At 49.5% G+C, this 12683-nt stretch overlaps 1 protein-coding gene across 1 annotated transcript; it reads left to right on the top strand.

The window, feature by feature from the left end:
* Positions 1 to 2404: 2404 nt before the first annotated feature.
* Positions 2405 to 12220, top strand: KCNE1 (potassium voltage-gated channel subfamily E regulatory subunit 1). Its single transcript, XM_054839917.1, has 2 exons — positions 2405 to 3000; positions 9564 to 12220. Exon 2 carries the CDS (start codon positions 9612 to 9614, stop codon positions 9990 to 9992), a length of 381 nt encoding a protein of 126 aa, XP_054695892.1. The 5' UTR covers positions 2405 to 3000; positions 9564 to 9611; the 3' UTR covers positions 9993 to 12220.
* Positions 12221 to 12683: the final 463 nt, after the last annotated feature.

Below are 12683 nucleotides of genomic sequence, written 5' to 3'. Positions count from 1 at the left end.
TGGAGCAGCTTTGCCAGAGGATAGCCCAGCACTCAGTGGTGCGAGGAGGCTATGGGTGAGGGGTTAGTCACTGTATTCACACTTTTCTTCCCATTCACAGGATGTTAGCAGTGGGATCCTGTTCACAGATCTCCTGATTTTAGGAATATGACTGCATATGTCAATTTCCTGTGATATAACAAGAATAAAGTAAGCCCCAGAGGTGCAATGGTGTTTCTAAAGGGTTGCAAGGACGCTCGTTCCTTGTCCCCCTGCAGAAGGGGTTCATTCCCTGCCAGGTGGCCATTGCACTCCTTATCGGGTTGGTAACCTCCCTGCTGTGCTTGGGATGGCAGGTTGACACCCCACCCTTCACCGGCCTGGGTGGTGGCAGGGGACTCAGCCACCAGCTGCTGCTCCCCATGATGAGCTCCTGCCTTCCCCAGGGAAAGTCTGCTTGCCTCTTTCAGCGTGGGTTTGGCAATGCTGCCCCAACTTGAGTTTGGTGATACTGCCCAGCATGGCTCAGGTGCTCTCCATGGCCCATCGTCCTTCCTGCCAGAAGAGTGCCCTGCCTTGGGGACAGGTGACAAGAAATGGGGTCGTTGCCGCTCAGCCTTGGCTCAAAGTACCTTCCATGGGCGCTGTTGCCCAGCCTGCGGCATGTCCCAGCGGCTCCCTCCCCATGTCTGCCTCTCTCCCGAAGGGGGGTCACGGTCACCAGGTCCACACCAAAGTGATGCTCCTCTTTCCCAACACCATCCTGGGTACTCAGCCATGGGAAGAGGAAGGCTGGGCCAGGAAGTGATATGATCTAATTTGTCCCAAATTTCTCCCACAAGGAGGAAGCAGGGCCTGACTGTTCGCTCTCTGCTGTCAATGACCATGCACACTCTCCTTTTGACCTCTTCCTCTTCCTCCTCCTCCCTCATCCCCTCTTGGACCCTCTCCAGGCTCGAGGCCGTGCTTTTCAGCCTGCTCAAGCTGCCCCAAAGTGGAGTGGGGTGCAAGCCTTCATTGCCCTAGCCCTATTTTTGATCTTTCTGCATTTCCAGAAGATTTAATTTGATTTGATTTGATTTGTTTATCAAGCAGTGTACTGTTTTCCTAATTAGCTGCAGCCCATCCTTACAGCAGCATCTTTTCCCAGTAATGCTCCAGTGTTCAGTTAAACTCTTGGGACACCCTTCTGTAATTTGGATGAGATCACACACCCGGGCACGTGATTTCTTTTTATTCCAGTATTTTTGGTGGCCATGCTTGGCCTCAGGCTGGTGCCGCTGCTCTCCTGGGGAAGGGAAACACTTTCCCCAGTGCTGGGAGAGCAGTCCCATGCTGTCACCAACTCCTCCTCTGAACATGGGCCACCCCTTCAACTTCTCCACTTTTCTTGGCCCTACAAACACTGTGCCTCATGACAGGCATTAAAATGCAACTAAAAGATCTCAAAGGGGAATGCTATGTGGGTGCTAGGGGGTGCATGAAAGCATGAAATATCAGATCTGCCTCAAGACTTCCCAGAAGCAAATTGAAATTTAATTCTGCTACCCTGGAGGAGAGAAACTGAGCCCCAGCAGTGTGCAGGAGCTGGACCAGAAGCAAGCCAGATTTTTCCAGGGCTTTGGGCACAGCTCAGGACAGTCACCAGCACTGCCCACCCTCTCCTCCAGTGAAGTCTGCTGTACTCGTAGGCATCTCCCTGCCTATAGCCAGCCTGGGAAATTATCCCATCTTGTTAACAGCCTGCTCCTTCATTCGGATGCAGCAATGAAAACATTGGCTACATCCCCCACCCCACCAAAAACACAGAATAAAGCTCCTGAAAGCAGGCATGCAAGAAAATATCAAGATACTGCTTTCATTCATTCATTTCAATACCTCGATCATTGTCTAAGTTCTCCTCTCTGGCAGGCGTCCTAGCAACAGCCCCCGGTAAACCTGAGGAGCATCAGCCAAGGAAGGGCCGTCCCCACCCCTGCGTGCTGCAGGCTGTTGAGAGTCTCCAGGCAGGGAACTGCCAGGGGCCACACCACACACCAGTGTGGATCTGCCACAGCCCTGAGGATGCCAAGGTCACGTTATCCCACATCACCAGCATCCTCTGAATGAGTTTAAATGCAGCTGCTTTGCAAAGCTAAAAAACTCATTTTATAGGTTACAGATGGGCATTAATGAACCCTTCCTCTGGCTAACTGGTGACTACAGACACTTCTTTCTCTAATAGAAAATAGGGGTTTAGGTTTGGGGTGGAGGGTTTTTTTTATTTTTAGGTGATGGATAGGAGTTAGCCAGTGCTAACTGTAAGCTGTTTGTGTTGCGTTCAAGGAGCAACCCTGGAAATGGCTGCCTCCTTCTTCCTCACACCACAAAGGCTGTAATGTCACTGGAAGATGGACTTCACCTCACATCATAACAGCTCCTAATCTCTGGGGGATTTTGCTGACACTATTGCTGTTTCTAAAAATGCCTCTATATGTGCCTACCTACACAGCTGTGGTCCCTTGTCTAGACCCAAGAGCACACGGAGCACAGTGTGTTTGTGCGCGTGAGCGTGCAGGGTGGTGAGGAGGCGAGTGTCGGGGTGCGAGGGCAGCCATGTGGGGTGAGCAGGGGAAGCCAGCCGGGGCAGCAGGGCTGGCGATGCCCCGACACCCCCCGGCATCCTCCTCCCGCTCCCCTTGTGCTGCCCCCGTGCCCCCTCAGCACCTCCCACCTGTGCGCCCAGGGCTGGAGCCAGCACCTGAGCCTGCAGCGGGAGGGCGGCTGACGGCACCCACGCCACGGGCTCCTGCCCTCCCCCAGCCTGGTGAGTCCGGGTGTTTTCCTGTTTGCCTCTTACCTTTTGCACTGATCCCGGGGACAGGGGCAGTGAGAGCCAGGCTGCTGTCCCTGCAGGAGCCAGCCTCTGCCCGCTCACAGCCCCGGGGTATTACCACGGGGGCTTTCCAAGGCTGACATCTTCCTAATTCTCTTTCCCCAGGAGGGGCTGGAGCCCTGCACCCAGCCGTGCTTTGCTGCCAGGTCTGTACCGACGCTCGGCGCAGAGGGGCTGGGGACAAGAGCCGGGGGTGGTGGGGAACTGGGAGGCTGCAAGAGCCACGGAGCTGCTGAGCCGCAGAGCTGAACTGATGGAGGAGAAGAGGGAGCCGGGGCTCTGCCTGCCAGGTTTTGTTTGCTGTTACAGCCGTGCCAGTGTTTGCCTGCTCTTTTGGGCAGGGTGCGAGCCCAAGGCAGCTGCTTTATCCTCTGGGAGGATAAACTTGGTTGCCTATTGTTTGGGGAGGTTGCTGGGTTTTCCACTTCAAAATAGTATGATACATATTTAGTGTGTGTAAGAGGACTAGATTTCTATCTTGTGATCAGATAAAGCTGGTGCTTTTGGGAAGAAACAAGTGTACCCCACTGCATGAGTGTTGCTTTTTGAGGTGGCACGAGGACCTGAAGTGTTGCTCAGGTGGGTAGGGATGGATGGCCTTAGGACTGGTTGGGAGAGGCTTCAGATTTGCTAGAGAAAGGTGGAGACTGTGGAAGGTGCGTGCATCTTGTGCATAACTGCAAATCTATCCATAGAACCCTGCTTGCTTCTGGGCTGTGCTGTTGTCCCATCTCTGATAGGATCGCAGTGTCCTGGATGTTGCACTGTTGCAAAATTTCAAGGAGCCAGCGGGAGAAAATGGGTCTATCTTGTGCAATGCTCTGGCCACCAGAAAGTTGTCTGACTTACTCATCCCTGCAATGAACAGCCAGGGAAATGGGCCAGGGACATCAGTAGATCCATTGCTTTAAGGTGGTGGTGAAGCATGTCATTGGCAGAAAATGTGGGGATGTGGGCAAGGTGCTGTGCTAACTTTTGCTACTGGCATAGCACGGGCTTCTTTTGTGTGTCATCAGGTCAGTAGAAGTTGCTAGAGCTATGTATTTTCTGAAGGTATGTATTCTCCTAGACTCCCTTGGTTTCTGGTGCTTGGTTACCAATGCTTTTGGCAGCAATATGAGAGAGAGATTGCTGGAAATGTTTGCTTGGTATAAATTAGGTCCTTTGATTTGTGAGAGCCGAGAAAATTGTAGTAGGAGATGAGCATCTGTCATTTAACATCCACCTCTGTCTATGTGATAAATATCACATTTTAACCTCGGCAGGGAAGAAAAGTACAGCTAGCCAAAGCAAATCAGTTTGCCCATCTAAAGCTCGAGGACAAAATTCCCATCGAGCTCCAAAGCCAAGCATCACATCCTCTAGGTACATTACATGACAGAAAATCGCCTCTTTTCTTTTTAAACCTCAGCGGTCGGCTGGGACCCTACAACATCTCGCAGCATGTGCTTCACTGAAGCTCAGCTGTTGGAAACAAGCCCAACTGAGACAGGGTCAGAAAGGACCGTACCGGAGCTGGCAGCTCCAGCTGGGTTGGGTGCAGTCCCCTGGCAGCGGCATCCAGGCTCAGGGAGCAGCCTCCAGCCTGCCTTTGAGCAGACAGACCCATTCTGCTTTGCCTTTGCTGGGAACCAGCCAGGTGTAAGTCAGTTCTGACATTTATAATGTAGACAGAAGTTATATTAAATGCCAGATCTCCACAGCTGGAAATTGCTCTATTTGAACTTGAATGTCAATTTACAGCTCTGTAGTGATATCCCTGCCACAGTCCTACCTCCTAAGCAGCAGCGGTGTGGGTGCCTCAGCACCCAGACAGGCACAGCGTGCTCTCCAGCAGCTCAGCCTGGCCTGTCTTCAGATTCAAACAGGGGTCAGGCTCCACATCGCACAATCTCATGGACTTACATTTTTGCAGCTCTAGCACTCCATAGCTGTAAGCATCTCGATGTTCAAGAGATTAAGAGTATGTTTGTCATTGCATGGTCATACTGGAGAGACATGGCCTCAGCCACGTTCAGGGACAGTTTCGGAGATGGCAGACACGATGCACATGGAACCTATCCACACTTGCCTGTGCATCTCCATCCTCCAGTCCCACAGTCTGTCCTGCTTCATAGCTCCAGGAGTAACTGGTCTTCCCTGAGCTTGGCTGTCACAGCCCTCCATCACGTGCAGCCTTTTTAAACCAAGGGCCTTGGTGGCTTAAAGCTTTCTTCCCTAATTCCTCCTGTTACCTGTTAAAATGCAATCCTGGGAGATGGCCTCTGCCAGAGGCCCCTCAGCCCTCTCCGTCAGGAGGCAGCTCTCAGGGTCAGTGCTGGGCCAGTTTTCCTTCCACCCCTGGGGGAAGATGCCACCATGAACAAAGTGGCTGCCAGAGGTTTGGGGTTTTTTTCATTTTTCCTTCAAGAGAGCAGCTTTCCATCTCTAGTAGGTCTCCCATCCCTTTTGCCCAAGCCACAGAGATTTGGGGGAGCAGCAGGTGCTCCTATAGGGATGGTGGGAGGTGCTGAGGGGTTGAGCAGTGTGAACAGACTCTGGTGTGCTTGGGAATAATCAGAGTAGGACTCATTCTTCTCTATACAAGGACCTTTGGGGTGCATGAGGGAATGGGATGGGGGGTTTGGGTTGTTTTTTTTGCCCACCAGTGGAGTGTGACCACTGCAAGGAACAGCTCACCTGTGTAAGTACATCCCTGGGGAAACTTTTGCATAGAGCAATGTTCAGGTTAAAGGCATCCCAAGCAATATGGGCCAGCAGACTGAGAAAGCAAACATTGTCTAGGATCCTCAGATCTTCACTGAAGTTAGATCAAATGCATGGTTTTACACCTACTGAGAACCCATCCCATTCATTTATAAGCAATATTTTAAAATGCTTTGGAAGGTGTGATTAAGCTGCCTTCAGATGCTTTTCCTCCCTCCACTGACTGTAGAAACTGTAGGCTGTACCCATCTGGCCACACAGAGACATTTATGGTGTAGGTCTGTCTCCTAGAGTCCTGCTTTTGGCCATTCCCCAACTCTGGAAACCTGCCTGTGGCATCTTGCCTGTCATCCTAAACCCACCCTCTCCATGAAGACATCACTCAGAGGAGGTCCTTCTCTACCTCCCACTAGAAATCCATGGCATGAGAAGGAGAGGCCACGCGGCAGGTAGCAGAGAGGACAGGGATAAGTCTCAGTGAGCAAGGGCCAGCTCCAGTGGTGCTGCTCAGCACCACAGACCATGACCAAAGGGGCAGCAGTTCAGGTCATCGTTGACACCTAATGGAAGATGAGCTTGGGCAATGCCAGCAGAATGCCTGCACTGCTGGGAAACCCATGCATTGGGAAGCAACCTGCACTGAGCCCATTGCTTTTCTTTTGGAGATCTATGTCACCTGTATTCAGTGTAATGGACGGAGAAGCAGCAATGCACCTGAGAGCAGGATGTGGCCCAGGCTGCTGCCAACCTTAGGGAATTCCCTCTGAATCCCTGGCCAGCAAAAAAGTTGCTGAACTGTTAAATTTTGCCCCAGGTAATTTTTAACACAGGCAGTTCACTGCTCAGTGCTCGCCCTCTCGAAAGAAGTAGGAGGGGTGACCTCCCAGTACACAATGAAATCTCCTGTGGGATGGTGCGGGAAGGGGACCGCAACCCCAGGTGAGGTCCTGACTTATCAGGATGCAACTCAGGTAAACTGGGATGCTGATTTAGGGCTGGGCACGATTTAACTCAGAGGTCCTCAGGGGAGCCCCATGAGGGGACTGGGGCAGTGGTCGCGATCTGCAGCCCATCAGCAGTCGTCTGGGGAGAGCAGTGGGGAGCAGAAAACCACTTTGGTTGTGGTCAAAACAGAGTTTCTGGGACAGTGAGATGTGACCATCAGTCATGGAGCAGGCCAGTGACAGAGGCGGCTCTTCCCAGTCCTTTGTACTCCATGTCTAAACCAGTCCCGGTGTGGATTTCAGAGGAGTTGCACAGGGCTTCTGTAGTGGCAGATGAGGCCTTTAGGCTTGCTGAGATTTCAGGAGGAGATTTTCTGGGGAACAGGAGTGTGCTCTCTCCCTCCCTTAACCTCTCCTGTTATTGCCATCTGATGTGGTTACAGAGATGGGGCCACTCAGCTCCCTGCCCCCTTCCAGCCCCGCCAGCGTGCAAGCAACCCAGAAGTGGTCAACACTTTGGAACCCTCAGAAACCTCCCAAAAGAGTATAGGGAGATAGCTGAGGGTATTCAGCCTCAAAATGTCAGTTCGTCAGCACCAGAAGTGTTGTCAGTGCTACTGATAATTATTATGAGAAATGATTGCTTGTCGTTCCGGAAAAAGTTGAGAGATCCAGTGAAATTCTTCTTTGTTTTGTCTGAAAGTTATTGCAATGATTTGCAAATGGTTTTACATTTTACAGTGTCGACACGTTCTGTGCGCTTAGGAGGAGTAATCTCAGATAAAGGTTTAAACTTCTTTTTTTCTTCCTTTCCTTCTTAAAGGATCTGAACACAGCTGTGAAATGTGAATAGATTTTAACTATTAAGCCCAAACTGCCAAGATGTTATTTCCTGTAGCTTTGACTCATGCAACTGAAGAAATAAATTGGATCAGAATATTGTTTCATACAGGGGATTTTTGTCTCCCTCTGCCACCCCCAGGCTCAGCTCTATTTAAAGCCAAAATACCAAGGCATAACTCTCATGGGCGCTTATTTTTCCTGCTGGCAAGGCACCTCATGGAAGGAACTGCTTGCTCGCAGCAGGGTGGGTCTGAGCCCACAGGAGCCTGGTGTGGGTGACCATCAGTCACCCACTCACCAGGAGGAGTCTGATGTCATCTGGTGTGGGCTGGTGCCGCTCGTGTCCCTTGGGTTGCATGGGTGAGGAGGACAGGGCTTTCTCCATAGAACTTATCATCCTGGGCTGAGCATCTGACTTTCAGTGAGACCTGGCCCCAAATCCATGACTGCACAGCTGGGAAGTCTAGCAAAAGGGTTCGGACTAAAAATCAGCACATGCAGTTGCAGTAGCTATTAATTTGCATGTATATGTTTGATCATATTCATGTCTGCATTAATTCTGTACTTTATTCGGCCATAACAGCACCTGCTGGCACAGAACGCGCTGGGTAAATAACTGCTCTTCATACAAGGGACAGCGGGTCATAAGATCAGTGTCCTCTTCTTGCTTCCTCTGTCTCAGCATCTCCTTTTACAGCATTTATGCCATAATGAGGTGCAGACAATTCAAAGAAGCCTCCAGATACATCTCATCTACTGCAGTGTCATTACTGGCAGTGGGAGGCTGCGTGCACAGCTAAACTCCCTCCCGTTGCAGGGGTCCTGCACAACATCTATGCATCATTAATGTTGCCCTTCACGGAGGGGTGTAATTGCTGCCTAGGCCTTTCAGTGGCTTTCTGCCCAAGGGTTCATTTCATTCTTGATATATTATAAATTATTACAAAATAGGACCTCTTAAAAAAAATAAAACAACAGAAGGTAAGTATGCTGGAGAAGCTTTTGCTAACATGCTGGCCTGCTCTCACAGATTTAAAACTGTAGAAAGCACTAACAGCCATCTTACGTGATTACAAGATTGCTGTCACAGAAGTCACCTTGAATAACAGTACCTCATTCAGATGTGCTAAGGGCAAAAACAGAGGGAGACTGTTGTCTTAATTTTCTAGAGGCATTTAAATTAGGCATTGTAGTGAGATTGTCAGTCATGTTACCTGGCTGCTGAGGCTTTGGGAATGCAGTGCTAATAGGATTGCTCTTAATAAGTGATATACAGCTGACATTGGAAGGGGGAAAAGGACTCTTCAGCTTCTTGTGTAAGACTGTCAATGCAGAGCGTCAAAGTTAGGAAGCTTTGGACGTTCAGGTGCTTCTTGGTGTTACCATCTCCTGGCCTATTCCTGACCTGCAGGGATGCCAGTGGAAGTCCTCCTAACCAGGCAATGAAACATCGGTTGCATAGCAGTTTAGTTCGGAGGAGAAAGCAGTGAACCACCTGGGGGAGAACTGCCAGTCTGTAGGAGGGAGGATGAAGGGAGATGCTTTTCCTTTCCACCGCTGGGTAGGCAGTTGCTATAGAGTCCCTCTGTATCCGCTCCTTGGGCAAATGCCCACTGGGACGTTGCATTAAATTAGTGTGGGATACATTTCTGTCAGATGTTTGATTGCTTAGTTTTCCATGGTGTATATCATTATGAGAGCTCCAGAAGAAAGGTAAGACTCCTCAACAGGAGTGGACATGAGGAGCTTCCTGCAGGTACTGAGTGGTTTCAGGTACAGAAGTTTTGTTTCTGAATTCAATCCCTAGGCTGAAAGTAGAGGAAAGAGGACCAAGAGAAGCCATGATAACAGTCTTCAAAGCCAGAAGCAGTTGCTGCAGAGTGGGAGTGAGACACTCCTCATGCCTGTGGGGGCTGCCATGGGCTTTAAATAGCAGCATGGGAGCCCTGGATGAGGTATCCATGTGAGTGGCCAACAGCCGCGACAGACAGTGTGTGAGGACTGAGGAGGCTTTGCAAGGCAAGCGTTTATGGGGGGTGGACTCAGCTGAGCTGGCCTGGCTTGGAAACAGGAGGTGAAGAGATCCCTCCAGGCTGGTCCAGCTACCCCGAGGTAGTTTCCTTGCTGAGGAGGGGAACCAGTAAAGGGAGACAGAGAGAATCGCACCTTTATCCAACGATTTATCTGGCATGTCCCTGATTTTTATGCTTTTCTAGAAAAACTACAAATAAGGAAGAAATAAGTGCCAAGGACAGAAGAACAAGATGTTGGTGCTGTCTAACAACACAGCCCTGAATTCATTCCTCTCCAAGCTGCTTCAAGACTACCTGGAGCAGATGAATAGCTCTGCACCTTCCCAGGTCCAAAGTGCCAGCAGCAACCTGGAAATCGTCTACGTGCTGCTGCTGGTCGGCCTCTTTGGCTTCTTCACAGTGGGAGTCATGCTGACCAACATCCTCAGCAGGAGGCTGGAGGACTCCCACGACCCCTACAACACCTACATTGCCACAGACATTTGGCACAAGAAGGACAGGGAGTATTTTCAAGCCAAGCTCACAGAAAATTACAAGCTGTGCTGTGTCTTTGAAAACAGGCTGGCCGTGGAGCAGCCAAGCACGCAGATTCCTGAGGCGAAGTCTTCCTAGCAAAATGGGAGAAAGGATTGCACTTTGCACAGGGGCAACCTGAATGATACCCGGTATGAACCAGGCTAGCTGCTTGCCCGTCTGCAGAGCCGCAGGCAATGGCCTCGATCACGCTGAATAACTGCGAACTGATGGTAAAGCTGATGGGTCTCTGATGGCTCTGGTGATGCAAAAGTGCCCGGCCACTACTACCTTGTTGGAATCACTCTAAGGTCAAGAAGGGGGGACACAGCAGGTGTATCATGGATTCAACAGCTTCACCTGGTGAAAAAAGCAAATGTTGGCCTTCATTGCCAGTGTGAACGCTTGCAGTAGTCCATGTAATTAAAACCAAATTGGATCAAACATATGCTAGAGGCATTAACAGCCAAGTATGGTTTGGGCAATAATTTTCAAGTAAGACCAGTTTCTTCCAAGAAAAAGTAGCTGAAATATTTCATTTGCATTTTTGTCTAGCATAGAATAATAATTTTATAAAGTGTACAATGTTGTGGATGACCTGTTTCTTCCAGAATCATGTACCTCTTTGAGATTAAGTTTTAGAAAAAGATTACAGTTTTTTTGCTGAAAACCATTTCTGTGGAAAAATGCAGACTTTGGAGGGAAATTTTTCTGTGACTGTCCCAAATTCCTAGCAGGTATCCCAGACCGGTCTTGCTCCCTTTTGGTTTTCTTTCTCACGGATAGGGGTTCATTCTGGCAGCAAAACCCACCCTTGTACAAAGATTCAGCAGCCCACAGGGTCTATACCATGCAAGTGTGTAACATTTCAAGAGTTTCAATCACGTTTGATTATTGCACAAGACCCTTGGATGGAATGTGAATTTCCATTCTGTGAAGAGCAGTTCCACAAACTGTCTGATATTTAATCACCTTCATAGCTTATGTCTGTGCTTAACGTGAATCCTGTGAGCACTTGCTCCATCTCCCAGGAGCAGCCTCCTTCGGTACAGCTGTTCATCTATCGCGGTACCCAACGCGAGGTCCATGCCAGCAAGGTTTTCCTGTCCTTGGCCTCCTCGCTCCCTCCTTCGGCGGGGCAATGTCTGCCGAGCCGTGGGGGGACGGCGGCAGCCGAACTCGTCTTGTGTGGCGGCAGCTATCAGCCGTCTCTGTCAAAAGGGAGAAATATGGCTCCCTGGACATTGCGTTACTCAGAAAAGCAACCTTGCCAGCTTGAAGCCTGTTTTCTTGTTTGGGATCAAAGAAGAAATGGTCTGGGTGGGAGGGGGGTTTTATTTCTGCTCTGCAGATACACATCCCATTTTTAGTTTCTGGAGAGGAAAGAGGAGTGGGAAAGGCTTGAAAGAAAGTCATGCAGAGCAGCCGCTTCAAAGGCAAGGCGAGGGCAGAGCGGGGGCAGAGCGGGGGCAGATAGCTACCCACATATTTGGACGGACAAGCGATACAAGTCACGGAACATCCCCTTTCCATACATAAGTACTTTTTTAGCACTGCTCTTTCATTAAAGTAATATTCTAGCCATGTTTGTGCTCCCAGAATACTTAAGACAATTAAAAATGCAGGGTATTTTTTTTTAAAATACATTTATATGATGCCCACCATTAAGCTGAGGAGAAGATACATGTTTGCAGTGTCTTGAACAGCTTGGAAAATCTCCATCAGCTTAATTATCTGAGTCACTTTTTCCTCTAGAGGAATGTAAACCAAAGCCAGGCTTTGGAAAAATGTTGACTTCTCAGCTTGGGCACTGCTCTTTTGGGATCTCACTGTGTAGTCAGTTTATTACTTGCGTTTCCCTCCAGCTGTGAGAGTGCAAATGCTCTTGCTTGCTGGTTCTCCAGAGGCAGGCCTGTGCAGCATTGCTGACAATGTTTAAACTTGCATCAAAAATGGCTTTTAATTACATTAAAACCTTTGAACATTAAGCTTGTCAAAAAGGCTCCCTCCTGCAGCTTCCCCTCCACCCCAAGTGTTTTCAGGTATTTTGGGTCTAGGCACTTGCTGGTCACCTTATTTTAATAGCCTCAGTGTAGTTATTTGTGACAAGGGTGATTGCCAGCATTAGTTGGCTTGCACTTTTTTTTTTTTTTTTGAGCTCTGCTGTTTTATTTATTTAAAAAAGAGAGGAATCACTGTGTCTTAGTCGTAACGCTTTCCTGTGCCACCAGGCTACAAATCACTCTTCAGTGGCAGTTGTGGACTCCCACTGCGGCCTTTCACGTAACTTTTTAGTCCTGTAGTTCTCCTTTTTCCCCCTATATTTTCACTTGTACAAAGCAATAAAATATGAATTACAAACTGTGCTTTTGGCCTCAGATGTTTTTTTCTCTTAAACTCTTTCACAAGCTTGCAGAAAGAGTGCTGATACTCCCCGACAGGCACCCACTCACCTGTCCCCTTTCTAGTCTATTAACCAGGGCCAGGCCTGGGTGCTGGGATATCTCTTGGTATACCTACATCTGGAGAAATATCAAAATGTTAGGAACAAATTCCTCACCTCAAGTAAACTCCCAGGGTTTGCAATACCTCAGGCAAGCTTGGCTCCAGCGTTTGTTGCAGCGATCCCAGCTGCAGCCTTCGAGCACACATTGCACACAGCTTTCCACTGCAGCCCCAGCAGCACCTGTCCCATGGGGGCTCGGGTTTTGTTGCACCCGCCCAGAAATGACACTGAGCCTGGCAAAAGGGGAGAAGTAGCTGTGGGGTAGCAGTCCCCCCAGCAAAGGA

This window comes from Grus americana, chromosome 1 (genome assembly GCF_028858705.1).
Source record: "Grus americana isolate bGruAme1 chromosome 1, bGruAme1.mat, whole genome shotgun sequence".
Taxonomy (NCBI): domain Eukaryota; kingdom Metazoa; phylum Chordata; class Aves; order Gruiformes; family Gruidae; genus Grus; species Grus americana.
This window is presented reverse-complemented; position numbering and strand designations above follow the sequence as displayed.

Excerpts from the sequence above, each read along its gene's own strand:
- KCNE1 (XM_054839917.1), top strand. The coding sequence starts at position 9,612 with ATGTTGGTGCTGTCTAACAACACAGCCCTGAATTCATTCCTCTCCAAG.